Raw genomic sequence first — 23,096 nt, forward strand, 5'->3', positions numbered from 1 at the left:
GCCCACTGGCTGTGGTCTTGGTGGCCCCAAGGTCTGTATCTCTAAAAGCCTGGGCCACTGGCCAGAAAGCCTTCCAAAGGTGGGGAAAGGGGTGGGGAGCTTGAGCACGCTTCTCACCAGCAAGGGTGGGAGCTTACATGTTTCCCCCTACCCTTCCAGTGTCCTCAGAGGGCCCAAACCCTGAAGTTCATGCCTGATTTGGGCGTAATGTGACTTTTGCCACTCAGCCGGATGTGTTTCCTGGTGGCAGGGAGAATCAGGAGTGATTCTGTTCAGTTAAAAAGGCAAAAACTTTATTTAGTTTTGGGGGAAATACAAGATGCATGTAAACATAAAATACAAAACAAAACAACCCAAATCTTACAACAGTCTAGAAGCATGCCAAGACAGAATATTTTCTGCAGACCAAAGAGTCCCGTCAAAATGATAAAGGACACCTGGAAAGTGGCAGGTCAAGGGGCTGGGTCCCTTCCCCAAGGACACTGCATTTTTGTGATGAGAACAACTGAAAAAAAAAAACCCACTATTAAAAATATTAGAAACATGGAGACAGTTTAGCACCACCATTGAGCTTGGAAATTTTTTAGCACTCAAACTGCACTGAATTCAATGTCCTTTTCTTCAGTTTCTCTGCTGAGGGGAGAAAGGGGAATGACCTCCTTCAGCCCCACAGGTCCCACTAGGAGCTGGGAGGGGTTGTGTGGACACTGTGAGGAATGCCCCAAAGACATCCAGCTAGCTCACATGCAACCATGCAGTCCACAAACCCATGCTTCACAAACCTGCCACTCACACCTGCCTTGTTCAGAAGTCACCTTCCTGCAGATTTCCTGTAAACTGACAGTGAAACCCTTTTCCCATCCTGTGTCCTGGATGTAGAGAAAACCTGTTACAGAGACAAGTTGCAGACCCAAGAATGGAGGCTCTGTTTACCTTTCTCTGAAATGCTCAAGAGCAGTATGTCTTGCTCACAGGCCACTAACACGATGACTGCATTGCACCCTGTCTTCTGAGTCACACCAGTGAGGCAGGCTCAGCAAACTGAAACACCATAGACATTGTTAGAGATACTCAAGAATTAACTGGTGTCAACAGAAGAGCAAATGAGGTTGCCTTCCTCCCAGATAATGCTGGATGATGTCTGGACCCCAAAATTTCAGTCTGGGGATGGTGGGTCCCTACTACATGAACCATTCTGGTTACTGGTCTCTGGTTCAAGTAATTTGAGAGGCCAGTTCTGAATTGGACAGAGAGAGGTGGGCAAAACCAGCCTGGAAACTAAGAGATGGAGGAATGTTCTCCAAATTCAAAGATTGGTTTGTTGCTGGCAACTTTGGCTTTCTACTAAGTAAATCAGTTACCGTTAAGAACATGCTTGTGGCAACCCAGCTTGTGTCCAGCAACTAGCAGTTTCCTCTGGTCAGCTTCTTCTACAGCCAAATCTTGAGGCTTTCCCAGCCTATTCTGGCTGGGCCCTTGGGTGTTGAATCACTAAGTTTCCTCCCTACTGGCTTGCTTCTTTCTGAAACACTCCAAATTCACTTCTTCCTTCTTTCTAATAAAGACAAAACTCCAGACTCCAAATCCTGACTCAACCTCCTCACGCTTTTCCCTTTCTGCCTAGCAGACATCCTCTTCTGGGAGTCGCCTTCCCGGGGAAGGGATGGAAAACTCCAGCCACCCCAGTCTCTCACACATTCATCTCGCCAACGTGCCTCTCACTCACTTCCAACGTGCTCGATCCATACTTTTGCTTTAAAACGATAATTCTTCCTTTCTCTTTCTTGCCTCCTGAGGTCCAGCCCATTAGCCAGGATGGAAATGGGAGCAAAGGGGGGACCTTCATCGCAGGGACCTATTCTCTAAGGCCACTAAGTTCTGGGACGGAAGAGGAAGCTGATTGTCAAGTGCAAACTCAAGATTAGAAAGATAGGATTGTGGGGGGGGGGGGGATCGCATGGTAAAACCAACTTTACATGCAGGTTAGGGTCAAGGCCCAGGAAGGCAAAGCCCTCCACCCAGTCTATAAGCACCAACGTACGTGCCCAACTTCCGGCCTGAGGACCCAGCTGCACAGGACAAAACAGGGAGGGATTCTGCCATCAGTGGGGCTGTGCTTCCCGAAATGAAGCTATAGGTCATGACCCCGTTCTGTCACTGGCTGTGACCACATAACTGGAGAACCAGAGGCCATCCCGGCCAGAGATCATGATTTAGGCAAGAAGCTCAGTGATGTCAAGGGGGAACCCTCCACATGACCCCATGAAGTGTTCAGTTGGGGCTGGCGGTCTAGATCAGGGCGTGATGTGCCCACAGGCAGGTGACCTAATTCTCACCCCGACCAGCCTGACCCACCCTCAGCCACACGAGAACTGAGGGCAAGCAGCTCTCATGACACGGGGGTTCCCACAGTGGTGACACGCACAGCAGAGGCTGGGAGGCAGTCTGCTAGACACGTGTTTGCAGGTGGTGGCCCTGTCTGAACTCCTCAGCACTTCCACACCCAGCAGTGCCTCCTTTCCACATCTTCATTTTGGAGCCCGGGACAATGGCCTAGGCTGCTTCTGCTAGATCTGTTAATGCCAGTGTGAAGTTTCCAACTAAATACTTAATAAAATAATTACAAAAAAAAAAAAGACACATTGCACTCTCCAGCCAGAATTATGCATGTGAATAACACACACACTTGCTGCCAGAAGCTGTGAGTCCCGTGGGGCCTGCCCAATGCCAAGGACTTGTTCAATGGAGACAGCTTGCCCAGTATCTCTTTCCTCTAACCCCATGTTATTTAGTTCAAGTGGGAAATGACCAACACTCACACATATGCACTCTCATGCGTGCACACACACACCACATACACAATGCACTTACTCAACAACACACAGCCCTCAAAAAAGTGAGGGAATCTTAATTCTTTAGCAATGTGGATGATTCTCTTTCCAGAGAGCACTGCAATTGAGTGTCTCGAAAACTGGACCTATAGACGTATCCACTCTAAGGAGACACACCCACCCATGGGGGCACAGTCCCACTCTGGGCACCAGATCCATATTTGTACAGAAATTCATCAAATGGGTTGGAGCAGCAAGTGTACAGTACTGAAGGGGGAAGGGATTAGCCAGCGAGGTTGCACCTGTCACCCTGAGGGGCAGAGCTCCCAGGGCTTGGACCCAGAGACTTCCCATCTTGCCCTCTCTACCGGCACCCGGGTAGGAGGTGGCAGCTTGGTACCTGTTAAGGGAAGTTCTGTCCTCAGGGACCTCGGCAGGCTTCTCCAACACGTTTTTTTGAGATCTTCTGGGGACTGTTGGGGTGTTGAGCAGAGGCAGGATCATGCCTCGCTCGGACTGAAGTCATTGAGATGAATGGGTGGCCCTGGCTCAGCGCCAGGCCCAGCTGCAGGCTTGTGGGAACTGGTGTCACTGGAGGAGGCTGGGCTCAAGGCACCCACATACCCCCCTGAAGGATTTGGTTACATTGAGGGTTCCTGCTCATAAACTGAACTTGAGGTTACATAGTTTTAGAAAGACTCAAACATACATCAAAAGGATCATGGCCCAAACATCAAGAGATTGGGGTGAGAGAGGGCTGCTGAGGGTGATTTTTAGGACAGGTCTTTCTGAGCAGCTGGCTGAAAAAGAACGGAAATGAAAACAAGGAGCGGTTCCTGGAGGTCCTTGCTGTGTGCCAAGGGCTGGGGCCCTGGGAGGCTGAGCGCCCCATGCCACTTCCCTGAATCCCTTTCTTCTGGGTGGACAACACCCAGCAGAAGGGGCTGCCCTCTGGCAGAGACCCCTGCCATCTTGCCAGGGAAGGGGGAGGGGGAGGAGAGATAAAAAAATACCAACACCCAGGTCACCTGTCGGCTCCACTGCTGACTCCTTCCAAGAGCCCCACCTCCCCCAGCAACACGTGGGGCTGCTGGCCCTCCCCGCCACTGTCCTACAAGCCTGGCATCCCTCTTGATAATATTGCACTTTTCATGTCTCAGATTGTTTTCATTTTCGATTGAGAATGCAAAGTATTTGGAGGGGGAGGGGAAGTGAGTAACCTTATAGAAATTATATATTAGTTAAATACAAAAAACAGGAAAAGTAGGGGTTACTTTTTTTTTCCTTTAAAAACAAAACAACTACCAAACCAAGGTCTAAACTTAAATAGTTCTACATCTATTCTGCAAATACTAGTAATATGAAAATAATGCTTGACCGAAATTCCCTTGTCTTTTTTTGTTTTTGTTTTTTTTCCTTAGATGATAAAAGTAGTAACATGCCTTGCTGAGGAAAGCAATGGATATAAATGCCTGTAAAATATGCTGCTCTAACATCTGAAAGTGATTAAAACGATTCTATATAATGCCTTCGTCAAGATGGAGAACAGTGGAGGAAGAAAGAGGGGCCTATGGGGCCAGGCTTGGGGGTGGAGGGGGCCGAGGGCTGGCGAGGGGACCCGGTCACAACTGGCACACCTGCAGTTCAGGTTGCCCCTTTCAGCTCCCTCTTGCTGCCCTTGGGGTCCCTTGGCCTAGTGGGAATAGCATGACGGGTGCCAGAGACCCCAGCCAGGTCCCTGTTACAAAGTGGGAGAGAGATGAAGACATCTTTTTCCCTTGTAATAAAGTCTTTAAACTGAAAGAAAAAAGCACCAAAGGATGCATCTTCAGGCATTATATAAACCTCAATAATGACCTCAGAAGGGCTCATTATGATTAAAGTTGCAGTATACAGCAATACAACGTTATTTCACATTTTCAATCACAACTAATGGAAAACTAGGTTTGGACACTGCTGAGATTTTTTTTTTTTTCCTTTTTTAATCCGATCTGGTTTTCCTCCAGATGGGTCAGAGCCCCAGGCCCCTTCCCTCCTCTACCTGCTGCCAGCAGTACCCTCCAACATCACAAAGCAGCTCAGTAGCTCTAGGGAAATGCCCTCTTGGCCCTGGGCAGGGCTAGGAGTCCGGGGCGCAAGCCCTGGCATCCCCTGGCCATGACTGAGAGGGACTGGCATGCACCCTTCTTGCTTCAAGTATTAATATTCTCTTTGGGTTTGCAGGGTTTGTGCTGTGCTGTGAGTCGGGGTGATGGCGAGGGGCAAGGGGTGAAGATGGGGCATGGCAATCCCTGTTTGCTGCCCAAATCTACATGCTGTCACTAGGTGGCAGCATTCTCCACTTTTCCTGGATGCCTGAGCAAGCCCCAGCCATCCTTAGGGCTGGATGTCACAATGTAAACATGATGACCACACTATAAACTCTAACGGGGGTGGGAAGGTCTGCCGTTAACTAACTGTGTGATTTGGGGAAAGCTAATTCCTGTCTTTGGGCTGCAGTTAACAGGAGGCTTTGGCATGAAGTGATCCTGAAGATCACTTACAATGACTCTTATCACCTAAGAGCACTGGAGATTAAGGAGACGGGGTCCTTGGCAGGGCTGGGAGAGCCCCCCAGGGCAGTACAGTGGAAGAGGAAGGGCAGGGAAAGGCAGGCTCTAGGGAGCACTATGGTCCAGTCCAACTGAGATGCTCTGTGCTTGGCAGATGGTCCTGCACTCCTTCCTTCCTGGCCTGGCTGGCATTGAACTGGCTCAGTGCAGACATTGAGGAGTGAAGCCGCTTGAGCCCTCCCCCTGGAAGATAGCTACGTGGAAGGTCCTTTAACCCGACAGTCACTCTACTTTTAAATTTTATTTTAAATAATCATAAATTACTTTTTTCTTTTAATAAATATGTGCTGCTTAAAAATGAGAAAAGTATATACTGCATCTTTAAGTAATGCACTTTGCTCTCTGGGTTTCTTTCCATTCCACCTTATTAAAGTGCATTAATTAAAAAATAATGAACCACTTCTTTATCATTATTGTTCAAATAAGTCCAAATAATATTAATATAAAGACACTACAATACTACCATTAGTACTGCAATCTAGCAGATAACTCAACATCCTGCTCTATTTAATACTGTCCAGCAGAAGAAAATAACTAATTTTAATTTTAAACAAACAAAAGGAAGCAAAATCTCACCACGGCCCTTTCAACAAAGAACGGGAGCAGTTTGCTAGAGCTGCCAGGCATCAGTGTATGGTGGGGGGGGTGGAGGGGGGAGGCTGGGGGCTGAGGGCACGAGGCACAGGTCCCGTGCTGTTTTTTCCAGAAACATACACTGCCTGGGTGGGGAGCAGGGGTGGAGGGCCTTTGGGAGGGCCTTTCCTCCTCGGTCCAGGATCTGGCAGCTAAATCAGTGGCTGTGAAGCCTGATTTGTCCACAATCAAAGGCACGTGTGGAAATCTACTCCCAGCAAAGAGTGAGTCCTCAGGGAAGCCAGTGTGGCCTCTGAAACAGAGTTGAGAGGGACTTCACGTTCTCCCTTCTCGCTTCACAGGGGCGCTGCCCCTGGGGAAGCCCGGGTTGGCTCCGGGCCCAGGGATCTTCATCTTCTCGGGCGTTGCTTGCAGGCCACGGGATGGCTGGTGGTGTCTGCCCAGCGGGGTCCCCTCAGCCCAGGGTGGGGCAACAGCGGCTTCTCCACTGCCTACACGTGAGGCTTTGGGCCCTGCCCGGGCTGGAGAATGTACGCTGTTCCTCGCCTGGACGCCATCCTCCTCCCTGGGGAGGGTCCTGCCCTGCCGAGGTGGCGCAAGAACCGAGAGCGCAGCATCTCTGCTTTGCCACGTCCGGGGCTGGGGCTTCTCCCGCCTGAAATCCCTCTGGCCAGCGCCGGTACTGTCCACACAGTGGAAACCAAATGAAGCGACTTCGGCTTGTGGAGAGGAAGAATGCAAAACACAAACCCAACCAACCTCCCCAGAAGAGTACGACAGAAATGCCACCTTCTCCCCATCCCATCCCGTGAGGCTAACTGCCCTTGGGCCCCCAAACAACCCCTAAAATAAGACCAAAAACCCAAGGCCTGACACAGAAGCCTCAAAGCAATATGCCTCTCCCAAAACATGCAAAGGAACTGCCCACCCAGAAAAACCCAAAAGAAAGTCTGTGCAGACTGATGAGACCGACGGCTCCACCCGCCTTCTCTGTAAGCTCTGGAGCTGGTGGTCTTCCACGGCATGCCCTGGGTAGATGGGCACTCTTCCCAAGGCCAGCGGCAGTGACGGCTAAGAAAGGGGATCCTTGCTGGCACCTGGGCAACTGCCTTTTCTTCCGCACACACAGACGGAGGCCCGGCCCAGGGATAGCCTGAGCTCACAAGAGATGTCTCCAAGTCCCAGGGCCAGTGGTGTCTCCTACCACACCCACCCGTGGCGGGTGGTGGTCCCTGGGAAACCAGGATAATTCACAAATACAGGTTAGGACGATACAAGGGCTACTCCGGAGGCCAAGTTAACAGCCACTGAAACCAGGCTAGGCAGGGGCAGGGCACGTGAGGGCCCTACAACCACATCTTTTCCAGATTGGCAGCCAAGGCACAAATTGGGGTTTCCCACACGGCCTGTCCCAAATGGCGCCGAGTCCATCAGCAAAGTCCCCAAGGTGCACACTTGAGGCTCAGTTTTCTCGCCTCTGATCCCAGGCCCAGGGCACCCCTGCCCATTCCCTTTCCCTGCTCAATGTGGGCCCCCACCAGATCCCACCTTCCAGCTGGGGTCTTTGAGGTCACACATTCTGCAGGTTTCTGTTGTCCTCCCCACCCCCTCCCATTTCCCCTTTCCCTTTTGTCTTATTCTCGCTCACCCACACTAAGGCTGGAAGGACCCATGCCCCCCAACTAGTTCTTTTTCTCCAGGTAGTTGGAGGGCACCCAGCCTTTGAAGGGCTTCACCCCGTCCAGGATCTGACAGTACCACCAGCCGTTGGGGTTCCTCTCCAGGACCTCCATGGACACGCCCTCCTGGAAGCCGGCCGTCTCGTCGTCCCCCTCATAGTCTGCGATGGAGACGTACACATCTTTGAGGTTGTTGTGGATGAACTGGGACTTCTCAATGGGCTTGGGGCGCACGGGGGACACGGGGATGCCATTGCGCTGAGTGGGCAGCAGGGGGGGCTCCGAGCCCTGGCTGGCAGCGCGTTCAGCCAAGCGGCCCTTGGCCTCTGCGGCTGCCGAGCGGGCGGCGCTGAAGGAGGAGTTCCGGCGGACGCCTCGGAGGCTGTCGGTGGCCGTGAGCGACTCGTTCCTCCTCAGGGCGCAGGACAGGTTGCTGTCCTTGGGTGGCGGGGACACGAACACCGACTGGGGCCTGACGGCCACCTGCCGCACGCCGTTCCTCATCTTCACCGCCCCGGCGCCCGAGGTCTTGCCGAAGCCCCCGGGGGGCTTGGAGGGGATGGGCGGCGTGGCCCTCTTGCTCTGATTGACGGTGTTGAGCGCTTGGACGCGCTTCTCGATCTTTTCCAGGCTGTCCGACTTGCCCTCGTTCTGCTTGCTCCTGGGCGCCACTGCGTCTGTCTCTTTGCCAGGCGGGTCGGCTGGCTCGTTCTCGCAGAGCACCAGATAGTGGGAGGGGGCCCAGCCCTCCAGCTCCCCAAACCTCACGTACCACCAGCCGCTTTCCAGCTTTTCAAGCACCTGTACCTCCACGCCCGCGGGGAAGCTGATCTCCGAGTCCTGGACCTTCTGGTAGGCACTGCATGTTGTATAGGAGGTGGCCTGCCCTTCCCGCCCCTTCTTGGTGGGACAGGGCGGCGTGGCGGCAGGGAGGGTGATGAGGTCGGCCGAGCCTCTCCTGGACCCCTCGTTGGGACCCTCGAAGGCCGTCTGGGGCGGCAGCTCGGAATCCTCGCTCTTGGAGCCCTTGAGGCCGCCCCGGAGCTGGCCCGTGGGCCTCAGCTGGCGCCGTAAAGTGCTAATGTCCATCTTCTCTTGACTCTGGGACTCTGCGCGGTTCAGGAACGGCTTGGGCCGAACCGACGGCTTGGCCCGGGCACAAGAGGTCAGCCCAGCCTTTGGGTCGGCATCCTTCTTCGCCCCGACCTTGGGAGTGCCACGGATGCCCGCGTCCGAGGCGGAACGGGGCTTCAGGTCCCCGCTGTTCTTGGATAAGGATGAGGAGGAAGAGGAGGAGGAGGAGGAGCAAGTGGTGTTGATGGTGATGGAGGAGGAAAAGGAGGCCGAGGAGTGGTTCTTTCCCAGTTCCGCCTGGGCGTTCTTCTCTGCCTTGAGCTTCAGAAGCGAGGATGATTTGGGGGAGTCCGATCTGGGGGAATTTTTCCTGGCAAGGGACAGCGGGGAGCCCCCCGGGGAGTCGCTGTCTCGGGAGGAGCGTCTGGCCGACAGGCCGTCCTCTACACACGGCCGGAAGCCCTCGTTCTCGTAGATGGTCTCCTCCTCCAGGGCCACGTCCTCCGTGGATCCACCCACCTTGAAGCGGGCGCGCTGCAGCGAGGAGGCGGGCGAGGGCCTGCGGGGCTGGGTGGGCCGCCGGTCCCCCGAGCCACTGTCCTCTGTGGGCTCTTCGCTCAGCTCCGGCTCTGAGTCGAAGCCAAAGGCAGGGATGTCGTACTCGGGCTCCTCATACTTGAGCCTCAGAGGGGAGTCCTGGCTCTCGCCGGGGCCGGCTGGACCCTCGTCGGCCTCCTTGGGCTTGCTGGGCGGCGCCGGCGGGGGCACCTTGGGCCGCGTCAGAGTGCTCGTTCGGCGGCTCAGGTTGGGCTTCTTGCGCTTATCAATGTAGGACGCGGGGGCCCAGCCCTCCTTCTCACCAATCTGCACGTACCACCAGCCACCCGAGTTCTTGTCGATGACCTGGGGGAAGGGGCAGACAGGCCAGTGAGCTGGGGTACTCGCTGGGGCCCGACCGTGTGCTGGGCTGGGACCTGACACTAGGCTCTAGAGGACAGTATCTCCACTTCCTAGATGAGCTAATACCACCGACTCAGTGGCGCAGGACCCAATGCAGGAAGTGATGGGGTGGCATTCAAACCCAGGTCTCTATCATCTCCAGGGTGGGGGACTCCCTCTCCAAGGCTCCCTCCCCTGTTCTTCCAAGTCTCTGTCAACACCCTGGTGGAGCTGGCCTCCTGCACAGACTCTCACTTCTCTTCCTGCTGAGCTACTACAGGTGCCCTGTTCTCAGTCCCTACAAAACCCCACCTGCCAGGGACCCATCTGTACAGAAGACTGCCTCTCCACCACTCCCATCCTCCAATCACCCGAGCATTGCTGGCCCTCCCTCAGAGTCCCTGGAAAGGGTCTCTCAGGGCAGAAGAGAACAGGAGGGTGCAGGTGAGCGGAACTCAGAGGTAAAGCTTGAGACCAGATCTCCCTGGTTTCCCCACTGCCCACGGTCATTTCACTCCACTGAAATCCCATCACTGAGGACATCTCTTTGAGTTGGTTTCCCATGGGAAGGCTGGGGCTCCCAGTCATTCCCATGTGAGTATAAACTCACTCAAGAAGCTTGTTTCTAAACTGCTACTTGAGACTGGAGAAAGGCCAGGAGTGTGCTTGCCGGCTGTACCGAGGGCTTTCCACGTGTGCAGGCTCCGCATTCCAGGATACAGGGGCCAGCTGCACTCATTTTCTACACGGGCATCGAGCATCCCAGGATCTGGGTCGTGGAACCAACCCCCCACGGATCCCGAAGGACAACTGTAATTTTGAACTATGGAACACTCCTGGAGGAAGAGTTCCAGGGAGAAGGAGGAGAGTCCTTTGAAGCCAGCTCTTGGCCAACCCTGCCCGGCCTTGGGTCCTACATTTCATCCCTCACTCTGCCTGCTCCACACTCAAAATGCCTGCTTGTGTAGATCCTAAGAATGTCAGTTCTCTTACACTATGAACTTTGTAGGCTCTTCTGGAAGCATAGGCACCACTTGAGAGGATGATTTCTCTTGGAAATTTAGTTCTAAGTTCTAGGCATGTGATTTAAAGCATCCACTTTGGGGATATCACCTCCTCAATAGGTAGAGACTGCCCAATTACTCTTCTGATGGTTTTACAGGAAGTACTGGATTTAACTCCATTACTACACAGAGCCACCCAAGAGAAATGACTGAGTCACGGATCTTCTCTGGCCCCTGGAATGCCACGTGGAGTGCTGGCCACAGAGCAGGGTCTCATAAGTGCTAGGAGATGGGTTGGGAGGGAGCAGGAAAGGGCCTATGACCCATTTGTAGAGAGAACTCATCAAAACCTGGGGGAATAAATGCTAGAAGATGGACTGGGAGCGTCCATAGGACAGGTCCTATGACCCATCTGCAGAGAGAACTCATTAAAGCCTGGGGGAGAAGTGCTTAAATCAAAGCTCAGAGGTGCCTGTGGTGTGGACATGGTCAGAACAGGGGTCCTCAGTATCTTACTCCGGCTGCCTGCTCCACAGTCTTCCAGCAACAGCACTTCCTAATGTAGGTCTTGTGGAACCCTGGCCCCCAGGTGCTCCTGGGTGAGGAAGCTAGGCGATCCAGTCTATTCCAGTTCCCTCTTAGAGACACACACAGTGACACCCCCATATCTAGGTTCTGAGAAGTTCTGCAATTAACACTACAAAACTGGCTGGGTTTTGTTTACCTCACTCTCCTCCAAAATCATTCGACTCCAGAAGCCCTTTGTTTCAAGGCGCCTCCGTCACAGGCTCCTGTGATGAGCTTTTGGGAAATGCTGGTGTGAGGGGAGCTGGGTGGAGACATGAGCCGTGGGTTCTAGTCCTGGCTGTGACACAGGCTTTAGGCGAATTTTCAGCCTTGTGGGTCCTGTTTCTGCACCTTTCCTGCCCACCCCTCAGGAATGTTGCCCCCCTCCCCCCACCCCCAGACATAAACGGAAAACATGGGAAGTCTCTGACCAGCATGAGTTATAACACTTAGCCTCATGGCCCAAAGCTCACCTCTGCCTTCTGTCCACCTCGAAAGCTGATCCCATCAGAAATGCACGACTGGAATTCAGCAATCGTGTAGTACTCCACCTCAACAGAAGGGGGCTCTGGCGGCTTTGGCAGCTGGAATCCCTGAGGCAGAGAAGGGCTCAGTGAGCAAGACCCACCTGATTAGGAATGGTAACAGAGGTGAGTGTGGCACTTTCAGCAGCTGGACAGCAGCTGACCTGAAGATTATCAATCACCTGCGTCCCAGGGTGTCTCCCTAAGAGACCATTCTCCGGCCCAGGCTCTCTAAGAATACCCAGGATTCACTTGCAACTTGTCGGAGCTATGAAAATGACCCTCTAGTAAATATCCACTCATATCTTTGAAATCCAGTTTTCAGGTCCCAAAGCGAACGTTAAAAAACAGAGACACCGTTGTAACAAAGCCCTACACACTGCCCCCCGGGAGATGAAAGTTACGTCCTTGAGTCTCAGGTGAAGGTCCACTGGGTGACACCTTGCCACAGAGGTGTGGGGTGGGTGTAAGGGACTGTGGGGTTGGTGAGAGAGCCCTTGGTCGGTCATCATGATGATGTCAAACGGTCAGGCAAGCATGGAATAAAGCTCAGGATCCTTTGCTCTGGGGTGGGGTGATCATGCTGGGCAGCCTAAATGCTTCCTAGATGCTGGCATGTTGATACCTAAGCCTGACCTGCAGAGAAATTTAGAATGTGGCCACAGCCCATGGCCTGTGAGCCTCAATCATTCGTTTTACAAATGCTTGTTTTGTATTCTACTGGGTGTCAGACTCTGGTCCAAGGCACCAGGCAACCAAGAATGAACTAGGAGGACAACCCTCTTGACCTTGTGGAGGGGACATTCCAGCTTTGGCTGGTCTCTACTGTGACGAACGAGGACCTGGTGTCTCCCTATCACTTCCAGTATGTCCTGGGATCGTACAAAGAGGTTAAAATAAAAAATAAAAAAGGTACATGTATTTGGGAGGCTAGTGTTGGGGAAGCAGCTTTTGAGGATGACCTCAAATGACCCTGCCTTGCAGACGGATACATGTGGGCTCCAAACCCAGGTTCATCAGCTGTGTGACCCTGAGAAAGGCCCTTGACCTCTCTGAGCCTCAGTTTCCTCATCTGTAAACTGGAACTAATAACAGCCTCAGGAGAGAACGAAAATAACTTCTGGTCTAGCCAGGGGCACAGGAAACGCTCTAGAAATACAAGCCAAAGCTGAACACCATCCTGAAACACCATCCTATTCCCCTTAACCTGCCTCATCCTTCAAGGCTCAGCATGTTCTATTCCTACCAGTCACTGCGGAACTGTCTCAGGTCAGAGTGAATGAAGGGTCAGGAGGATGGTTTTGAGGGATTGGATATGATCTGGTCAACTTTCCCTGCCCTGGTGCCTGGCCCTGCCGTTGTGAGCGTGTGCATATGTGGCCCTGGTCCCAGCCCAGCCTGACCCCCAGGCCAGTGGGAGTTAGCCAGACCTCGCTGGAAAGAGGAGCTCTGCCTCCATGGGCCCTGCTTTTGGTAGGTGTGGAAGGAATTACCCCATTCTTGCCAAAATCAAGTCTGCCTGAAAATAATCAGTGGGGCTGAGAGAGATGGGAGAAGGGGAGAACGCATTGTCCAGTTGTGTCAAATGCAGGGGTGGGGGTGGGGGGGGGAAACAAGACAGAAGGTCTACTGGGGCTGGTGGCCAGGCCAGCACAGTACCATCTCCAGGGCCCACACCTTCAAGGTCCTGTTTACAGAAGGGCCACCATTCCAGCGACTGCTGCTACCCCCCTCCCCAGGGCGGAGGTCACTGATCACAGTAAACCTTGCTGCTAAGCCCTGATGTGACTGTGGAAGCCTTGTCCCCACACAGCACACAGAGCTGACAGAGGACGTGGAAAGCCGATGACCAGCCTTCTACACACACCATCTCATCCCACCCTCATAACAGCCCTAGGAGATGAGTGGCATGGTTCCCCTCTCTTATAAATAAGGAAATTGAGGCCTGTGGAGGGTGAGCAACCTGCCCAGGGGCTCACTGCTCCTAAATATCAGAAGTGGAGCATGAATCCATGCCTGGCAGACCCAAAGCCCCACTCTTTCCACTGCATCCCACTGCCGTGGATGACATTTTTCAGTTCTAGGGCTCTCTCTGCCTGTCACCTCTCACCCCAAGCCCCAGTACCCTGAGAGCATATTGGCCTCCTTGACAGTCTAGGTGCCAGGAAATCCCACCCACAGGCTCCATGGACCCCGGCAGTGCTGAGCCTCTTTGAGCTTCAGCCTATACCAGTCCCTGCCATTTGCTACCCTCCTGCTGAGGGTACTCACTGATCTATCCTCTGCCCTCCCAGGCTCTGGCCTCCATCGCATCCGTCGGGCACTTCCAAGCAAGGAAGGCAAAGCTGAAAGGCTTCCAGGCTCGCATGGAGAGCAGCCCTATTTCCAGCCTCTGGCAATGCCCTGGCTGGACACTCTCGCCAGCCAGTCTAAATGTTTATGTCTGCCAGTGCCGTGGCCAGGGTGGATTTATTTAGCTTTGGAGTGCAGTGCCTTTTCAATTAAAAACTGTCCAGCTAGGCCCCAGGAAGGCTGGGATCCCCTGGCTTTCCTCCCTGCCCCCAACCCCAGAGAGCTGGAAGCCCCAGCATGGCCCTGGGAAAGCTCTGGACCAACAGGCTCTGCATGGAGGCGTCAACTACTGGAGGCTATGAGAGTGCACCCAGAAAGGGAACAAGGAAGACAACCGAGCACACATACCAGGCTGGACTCTCTGCGAGGGGGAGGCCTTGTCCTCAGGTTCGGGGAGCCTAGAAGAGGAAACAGGGCTTCAAAAATCCAAGCCAGACAACAGTGCCTTCCCTGCCTTCTCTGGGCATGACCTCCTGATCCTGGAAGTCCCTGCTTTTGTCCCGCGTTTATGGGGAACCTGTGCTCTTGGTCACCACAGACAGCACAGTTGGGCTTCTTCTGTGGGAAGTCAGATCTTTAAGCTTCCTTAGCTGTGTTTCAAGGGGATACATGAACCCTCTAAAATGATGTACACATTTCAAAATGTACGGACACAGGGGCATTTTTTTCAGGGGAAAGGGTAGATAGCATGATCAGATTTTCAAAGTTAGGAGAAGAGACCACGTCTATCTACCAAATCCTTGGAAGCTAGCACAGTGTCAGGCAAGAGGAAATGCCCCCAAAACCCTTCCCAAGTGACTGCTCAGAAGGTTTCAGGCATAGAACTAATTTAAATAAGTTTAGAACTAAACTGAAAAACAGCTTTCCTCCAGATTTTAAGAATGGCTGGACACAAACAGAAGCTGGCCTCATAATATAGAACAGTTTAACCCTCAACCACAGGCATCCTAGCCCCAGAGATGCCAGAGATTTGGAGGGGCCAGAAGCTGGGTTTCTCCTGCATGAAAGGAGGAGATTCCGGAAGAACACCGCTTCAAAGAGCTTGTGGAAGGAGGTATTCCCTTCAAGTGTCTCAGATTTCCGGTAGCTGGAGGAAGGCAACAGGGAGGAAGGGGTAAGGCTCAGCATGATGCTCTATCAGCTCTCATTCAGAGCAGGCTTGTGTTGAGGGCCCCATTTCACAGTTGGAAGGAACTGACTTGTCCACATGTGATTAGCACAAGACAAGCTGGCACAGAGAGCCTAGGGTCAGGGGAGAATAATCTGGGGGTCATGCACACTTGCCTTGGGCTTGCCCTACACCTCATGCCCCTTCTCTAAAGAGTGGTGCGGCGAGGACCCGGGGGTCTGAGAGGCTCTTACTGATCTGGGCCCTCTGAGGGGCAATCCTGGCCACGGCTGGGGAGCCCTGGGCCAGCTTGGAGACGGTCCTCTCGGGGATGCCCAGCGCGCTGCCGTTGGAGGCATTGCAGAGGATGGGCAGGCTGATCTCCTTCTTGGTGATGGGGGGCTCCGGGCCCTCGCCTTCAGCCGGGGGCGTCTCCTTGTCCCCGGACGCCTTCTTGTTCAGCAAGTTGCTGATCTCCATGATGTTCCCAATGATCTCCACCGGGCCTGCCAGATTCTTCTTCCGTGCTGGCAGCTCGTCCTTGGCTTTCTTCAGGTAGGATGCTGGCGCCCAGCCCTCTTTGCCCAGGTATCTGCAGGGAGGAGAGGGACCTGGCATCATGGGGGTACCTTGGCCAGGCCTCAGGCTCCATCTGGCCTTGCCTGGCTGAGCTTTCTCTACCGCACCTGCAAGACACTTGGCAAAGCCACTACTCTGGAGAGAACTGAACGAGGGCCAGTGGAAAGACACCTAGAACACCACTTCTTCCTCTCTGTGATCCTTCTTGGTGTGGGCCCTCATGGTCTGCAAAGTCAGGCAAACATGGGACCTTGACATGAGAAGGTTCTTCAGATTTTGGGTTGCCTAAAAGGTAGATTTTACAATGACCTGCTGCCTCATGACAGCAGAGGGCAATTCTAGAGATAAGAAATGAGAAGATGGGGACTTCCCTGGTGGTCCAGTGGGTAAGACTCCACTCCCAATGCAGGAGGCCCTGGTTCAATCCCTGGTCAGGGAACAATATCCCAATGCCACAACTAAGAGTTTGCATGCTGCAACTGAGACCTGGTGCAGCCAAATAAATACATAAATAAAAATAAATATTAAAAAAAAAGGAATGAGAAAGTGAAGCTCCAATACTTTGGCCATCTGAGGCAAAGAGCTGACTCACTGGAAAAGACCCTGATGCTGGGAAAGATTGAAGGCAGTCCATGGGTTTGCAAATAGTCAGACACAACTTTGTGACTGAACATACACAGAGTTAGTTGGAAAGGAAAGTATGATCAGAGAAGTGAAGTGGCAGCACAGGTAACAGTCATGAAACCTGAGTTCTGGTCTGAGTTTGGAACACAATCCTCTCCTGGAGCTCAATTTTTTTTTTCTTTCCTCTTCTGCAAGAGGCTGGGATAGAGTAGCTGCAAACATTTATTCAGAAGGACAGACATAGTGAAACCAACCGGGAAGATGTGTATAAAGAGTGCCCAAGTGGGGAAATCATCCACTGCAGGAGGAGCAGACAGATCAAGTTCACAGAGCAAGTCCACAAACAGACCAACGCTAAACGGGACGACTCAAAGAACTCGGGTGAGGATGGGTTATTCAATGAGTGATCTGGGGACGACTGATGATCATCAGGAAAATCCAGTGAGACTCTGGCCTTATAACCATATAGCAATATTAAAAATGCAAGTTGTGAATATCTCCTTAATCTTGGGGGTTGAGAAAATCTTTCTAAGTGGAACTCCAAAAGCAGAAACTATAAATGAAAAGCCTAAATAAAGCACATGACTGGATAAAATTAAAGCCTTTGGTATGGCAAAGCAAAAACAAAATGAAACAAAACAAAATGAAAACAAAACCCCAAACCCATAAACAAGAGCAAAAAGCAAATGACAGGGCCGACTTAATTTTAGGGGATTTGCTAACTTCTGAAAATAAGCTTTTCCCTTTTTCCCTCATGGTGTTGAGTTTTTACCCAAACCCACTGGGAACTTACTTCCTGGTCCAGCAATTGCTGGCCAATGCCCCAGAGTCTGGGGTGCAATGTCCCTGCCTGCTCCCTGGGACATCTGGCTCTCTGGAATGGCTCCTCCATGCCAGATGTTTGACAACAGCAGTCCCCCACCCCCTACCGCCTGCCTCCTTGATCGGGCCTGGTTCTTGGGGGCTTATTAGGTAGGAGAAAAGGGAATGTGAAAGTTTAAGATTCTAACATGTTTGAGCTTTGCTGGAAAGCTCAGGTAGGAGGTGGCTTCTTATGTTCTCTCACATGAATGTGCAGACAGACCCAAGCTTGTCTGTCTGGCCCCGTTTTAGGGCTTGGAAGGCACATATCAGTGAATAAATGGATGGAAGTCAGAGAGCAGGCAGACAGAAGCACAGAGTTTCAGGGGTGGATGGAAGTGACTAGCAAAGTTGCCCAATTTTATGTATACCAACAACCAAGGCTCAGAAAAGCAGAGTAGCAGAAGGTAACACCGTGAGCAGCTGGCAGCATCTTGCCCAGAACCTGGTGCCCTTCATCTAGGAAGATGATGAATCTGCTGGCCACTGCGAGCACCCTGTGTGGAGATGGGGGGCTGGGTCTCCTGGGAGTCATGGTCAGGACTGCTCACACTGTTCAGAGGGCTCCTGTTCCAAACCCCAATGTGCTCATTTGGTGTTACATGGATAAAATTAGATTCCAGACGGGAGATGCAAGGGAATCAGGAGCGGCTGTGTATGCTTGGGTCCAACTTTGCTCACATCTGCTTTCCAGCTCTGGAGCACGAATGACTCCAGAGGGAAGTGAACTGGAAAAGGAGGACGGGGAGACAGTGGTGGGGGCGGGGAGAGAGAGAGAGAGTGAGTGTGTGTGCGCGCGCGCGTGTGCGTGCGCGCGTGCGTGTGTGTGTGTGTGTGTGTGTGTGTGTGGTGAGGGGCGTGGAGAAGAAAGGCAGGAAGTAAGGATCAACACAGAGCCTGGGATGCTGGGAAATGGCATATTTAAGGGGGTGTTGGCAACCTTCTTAAGGTGGAAACTTTCAGCAGAGTTTTCTCAGTTGAACCTCCCGCTGGCTGAATGGCCATGTCATAGGGACAACAGTTGACTAGATGAACCAACTCAGTGATTTCATTGGTCATTTTATAAAACTAAGAAAAAAACTGCAGCAGCCTTGTAGATAACCTCTGGCGGATGATTTAGGTTAGCAGCCTGCCAGAATGTTCCCTGGCCTTCCCATGCAGGCTTGTGGCAGCTGGATTGTGGGCTTGGCACTAGTTTCCACTGTCCAGGCACACAGTCCTGAATCACCTAATGGGACAGAAAGGGGCACCTCAGCCCCCAGACTGGTATGCACACAGCAGAGGGGCAGGGGCGGCTATGTCCTGGCAAGTCACACTAAGGTTCAATCCCAGGTGGCTGGTGATCTTCACCCTACCCGTCAGCACAGACCCATCTTAACACCACATGGTGTGCATGTTACAAGCAACTGTCCTGTGAGTACCCCCACCACCTGGGCCACCTGCACCCTTGGTGGGAGAAGGCTCTGAACAGCACCCTGCCCACAGTGGGTCTGGGGTTCCCAGGTGTGGTGAGGTGGTCCTCATAGCCCACAACAGGGACTCTCGGTCATCAGGGTTACAGGCAGAGAAGAGAAACTGCGTAAAGTCATCACAGCTGAGCTGCTTCTAAAGGACCCAAAAACATTTCCTGGGAGTAAGCCACTTGGCCGGCCTGGGCAGAGGGGCCTGGAGGGCAGGACCTGGTAAGAAGACTTGAGTGAAGCCTACTGGTTGAGCCTGCTTCCCCGAGCATCAGGAAGTTCCCCACGCCCCTTCTCACACCCCCCAGATGGGTTTCTCAGCTGGGAAGCAGGATGAGGCCCAAGGAGAGGGAAGGGCAGAGCAAGAGGCCTCTGAAGCAGGCCTGGGCTCAGGCCTCATTTCCGCCCCAGCTCTCTCTCAACTATGGAGCCAGCCCTGCAGAATGGAGCAGCTGGGGCCAGAGCTTGTGTCTGGGGACCCTGGTGCTGAGCTGTGGGCAGCAGGGGCCGCCCGCTGCGACCTCAGCAAGGCCTTTGGACGCCAGCATTCCAGGTGGCCCAGGCTGCAGAGCATGCCGGGCAGCCAAGGCCGGACACAGAAAACCAAGTTCAGATGTGCTGGAGCCTCTCGCCAGATACACAGGGAGGTGTTGCACCACAGCCTGCAAGCTGAGCCGGGGCCCCTGCGCCCTGCTGGCCGTGGCTCGGCTCTGCTTTATGTGTCCCGTTTATGTGACCCGGGAGGGAATCAGCAAGACGAGCTGCTCTGTCAGAGTGCTTCAGCTGTGCAGAGCTGAAGCAGACAGGCCAGGCCGTGGGCACCCAGCTTCGGTCAGGATCTGCCTGCCAGCTGCTGCCCAGGACCGGCCTGGGGGCACCTCACTCCTCTGCTGGGACTCCTACCTGATGTACCACCAGCCCTCCAAATTCTTCCGGATCACCTCCACGGTGACTCCCTTCTCAAAGCCAATCTCGTCCTTGCTTTGGCTGGCGTAAGGCTGCACGGTGACATACTTCTCCTCTGTGGGTGGTGGGTGAAGCAACAAAGCACAATTATTTGAGGACAGGGTATAGGTCCTTCTCCCCGTCTCCTTTTTCCCCTGGCCTGGCCTCATTTAGTTGGTGCCTGGAGTGTGCTGGGTCAGCCTCTGGCTTTTCCAGGAAAGGGAGAAGGGACCCAGCCTCACAGCTGCACCCTTAGGTGGCCCTGAAAGGCCCAGGCAGCACAGAGCTGGCTCTCCCAGCCTCCCAGTCCCATAATTTCAGCCAGGGTGCATGGGCCTGGAGTCCTCGGGGCCCCCGAAAATCCCTGCACTGAGGGCAGGGCCACGAGGAACCTGGCCTCATGGGGCCTGAGTTAGGGAGTCTGAGAACAAACCTGGGTGTCCCCTCAATGTCCAGAGACCCCTCAGCAAGCCCTCTCCTTCCTGAACATGCCATCCATGCCCCAGGCCTGCTCTCCCAGCCCTTCTCCAGCCTTAAACCCTTCCTCTGTCCAGCCTTCCCACAGCTCCAGCGGCACCTCAGTCCCCCTGATGACTCAGCTGATCACCGGATCCCATCATTTCCCCAAGGGGACTTGATGGGCGTGCTTATGCATCTTGTTAAGGATCCCGTGGCCACACGAGCAGTGGCCACGCTGGGAGCAGCACGGTCAGGCAGGAGCCCGAGCTGGCTAAGACGACCTCACCACTCAGTGGAACCCCACTGGGAGCTGCCTGCCCCGGGCTCCCAGTAGCACTGCACCCCCTGCTTGGGGCTCCCCAGGAACTGGGAGAGGGGCACCTTGTGGAAGCTGAGGTGGTGCATGGTGGGTAGGTGTGGGGAGGCTGGGCAGTTCACATCTTCCTGGATTCTCTTGGGCCTGTCTCCTGGCAGGGACCCTGTGCCCCCAGAGAAGTCCTTGCTCAGGCTTCCAGGGAGGTGCTGGGGACAGGGAGACCCACCGCTGGCGGGGCACGGACACCCTGGCTCCAGGGGGAGAGCCTCCCTGGAGGAAGGATTGGGGAGCGAACACACAGCCCCACCCTCGCCCTCACCAGAGACAGAGAGCACGGCAGAGATAGACAAGGACACCAACCCACAGGATACTCTTTGGGAGGCTCACCCTGAACCTGTGCTGTCCTCTCAGATCTGGATTCTCCCTGGGGGCTGAGAGTGCCTGGCACACAGGAGGTGCTCCAAAGGGACTATGGAGTACACCGAGGAGACTGGTGGGCCGAGCTGGGGCAGGATGCTGGCACAGAGTGGCTGGCTCTGAGACAGCTGCCCCTCACCCCATCAGCTGGACCGTGACGGGTGGCCTGCTTGAGCCTCTGGCAGCAGTGGAGGAGGGGGCGGCTGCCACCCTAACCCCTGGCTCAGGGGGGTCATCTGTTCATTCTGTCCTACATTATTGGGGTCCTGTCTGTAGCCCCGTGCTGGTGGAGACAGCAGCTCCCTTTGGGGTGGAGGCAGCTATCCTGCCTGTCTGCAAGGACAGAGCTGGCAGGCCACTGGCCAAATCTGAAAGGCTGAAAAGGGGCCAAAAGTAGGCAATGCCCGCCCCCTGCCAGGAGCCTCCATAGTTTTGCGTGCTGTTCTCAACTGCAAGCGTTTCTCAGCATTGACTCGCTCCTGGAAGCTTTCAGATTCCAATCCAGCCGTGCTGGGGAGAGCCGCCAAGACCGCCTGAGAACCTGGTCCGGCCAGATTCTGACTTGGGCCTTTGAGAAGTTCCATGTTGTACAGTCCAGGCCCCTGCACTCCCATCCGTTCCTGGTCTTGCTCCATTTTCCAGTGGGACACCGTAAATCCTGGCTCAGGCGGTGGGATCCAGGGTCCTGAGGTTGGGGGTGAGCCGAGGCCTGGCCTCCACATTTTGCCTTTGCTCAGTTGGGCTATTTTTAAAAGGCTGTGGTTCATGCAGGAAGCCATCATTACAGTTTCCCTAAGCAAAGCTGCTTTTGCAGAGAAAAATTACAGCTCTTCTCTTGGGCAGATGAGAGGAGCCCTGCCCTGCCGCACGGCAGAGGACAGGCCGACACCGTGTCATGGGGGGCCAGGCCCCAGCACTAGCCCCACCAGCCTGTGTGCTGAGGACAGAGCTCTGAGGGCCAGGTCAGAGTCCTGCTTTCCCCTGCCACTCCTGGGGTGGACAGACCAGGGATGTCGGTGTTACCCAGGGAAGCTGAGCTGCTCCTGCACAAAACCCTCTTCGTGGTGGCCCTGCGGCTGACGTGAACACAGAGAGTTTATACTCTCTGGGAACACAGGGGAGTTTATGCTCCCGGAAGTTTGCTCATGGGAGTTTGTGCTCCCGGAAGAGACCTGGCTGGCTCGAGGGCCTGTCCTGCCCTGTCACTAGAGGCTCCAGGAGGTGAGAATTCGGAGCCCTGATCCCAGGCAGGGCAACTCTTCCAAATGGTCTGTACAGGGGCTCTGTTTTCTGTCACATCTGGTTTAGATGATGAAAGTGTGGGTTACACCTCTGAGTGGACACGCGGTCCATGGTCTCAATTCTTTACTCCCAGGTTTCCCTGAGGCAGAGCAGAGCCAGTCCCTCCACTAAACAGGGGCCACAAGTCCCACCTTAGGAGGCCAGACAGGAGGACACCCAGACTGACAGAAATGACCTGGGGCAGGGCGGGAGATTGGGGGCGCGACTGAATCATTTGCATTGGTTGGGATCTCTAGAAAAGAAGTCCCTTAGGAATCAAATTGAGGGAAGGGGCCCGGGAGTTTTGGAGGCACCTCTGGGCTTCTTGGAAGTGCTGAGGCTGTGGCCATCAAAGGTTGGTTGCCACCTTACCCCAGGGAGGGCTGGCCAGGCCGCCCACGGGGTGGGTGGGTGGGAGGTGGACAGGCCTGTTCTGGTTTTGGAGGCAGGGGCTGGAGAGTCTTGCAGTTTCCAAACCACAGACGCCTCCTCCTTCCAAACACTTTCCCCTCCGTCAGCAGTCTCCCTGGCTCCCCTCCCAGCCCCCACAACTTACTCAACCCCGCTGCAAGAGGCCTTTTGATTCCAAAGGCCTGGTTGGCTGCGGGACTCAGGGAGTGGAGGCCCCGGGGAAGCACTGCTTTTCTCTTGTCTAGTTATGTACAGCCCACTGCCTGCTCCCCCCTCTGCAGCTCGGCTGTTTGCAGCGAAGCTTCTCCCAGCCAACTTTCTGCGTTTTCCTTGGCTGCCTGACTTAACTTAGCCCTAATTTAACTTAGGGCAAAGACCGGGAAATGATGTTGTTTAGGTCTCTCATTTAAGAGACAGAAGTTGTGGGCCTGTATTTGCTTGCATATTTGCATGTGTATG

The 23,096-nt window shown here is 54.0% G+C and overlaps 1 protein-coding gene across 5 annotated transcripts in view; it reads right to left on the reverse strand.

The window, feature by feature from the left end:
* Positions 1–271: 271 nt before the first annotated feature.
* SH3PXD2A (SH3 and PX domains 2A) overlaps positions 272–23,096 on the reverse strand; it is a 243,640-nt gene continuing 220,815 nt past the window's right edge. For all 5 annotated transcript variants that reach the window (XM_043924906.1, XM_043924907.1, XM_043924908.1 and 2 more), the window contains 5 exons: positions 19,712–19,829; positions 15,539–15,876; positions 14,525–14,574; positions 11,774–11,893; positions 272–9,693 (listed from right to left, as the gene is read on the reverse strand). In XM_043924906.1, coding sequence (XP_043780841.1) covers positions 7,720–9,693; positions 11,774–11,893; positions 14,525–14,574; positions 15,539–15,876; positions 19,712–19,829 — 2,600 coding nt within the window. In that variant the 3' untranslated portion in view covers positions 272–7,719. The remainder of the gene's footprint in view (positions 9,694–11,773; positions 11,894–14,524; positions 14,575–15,538; positions 15,877–19,711; positions 19,830–23,096) is intronic.

This window comes from Cervus elaphus, chromosome 15, assembly GCF_910594005.1.
Source record: "Cervus elaphus chromosome 15, mCerEla1.1, whole genome shotgun sequence".
NCBI lineage: Eukaryota > Metazoa > Chordata > Mammalia > Artiodactyla > Cervidae > Cervus > Cervus elaphus.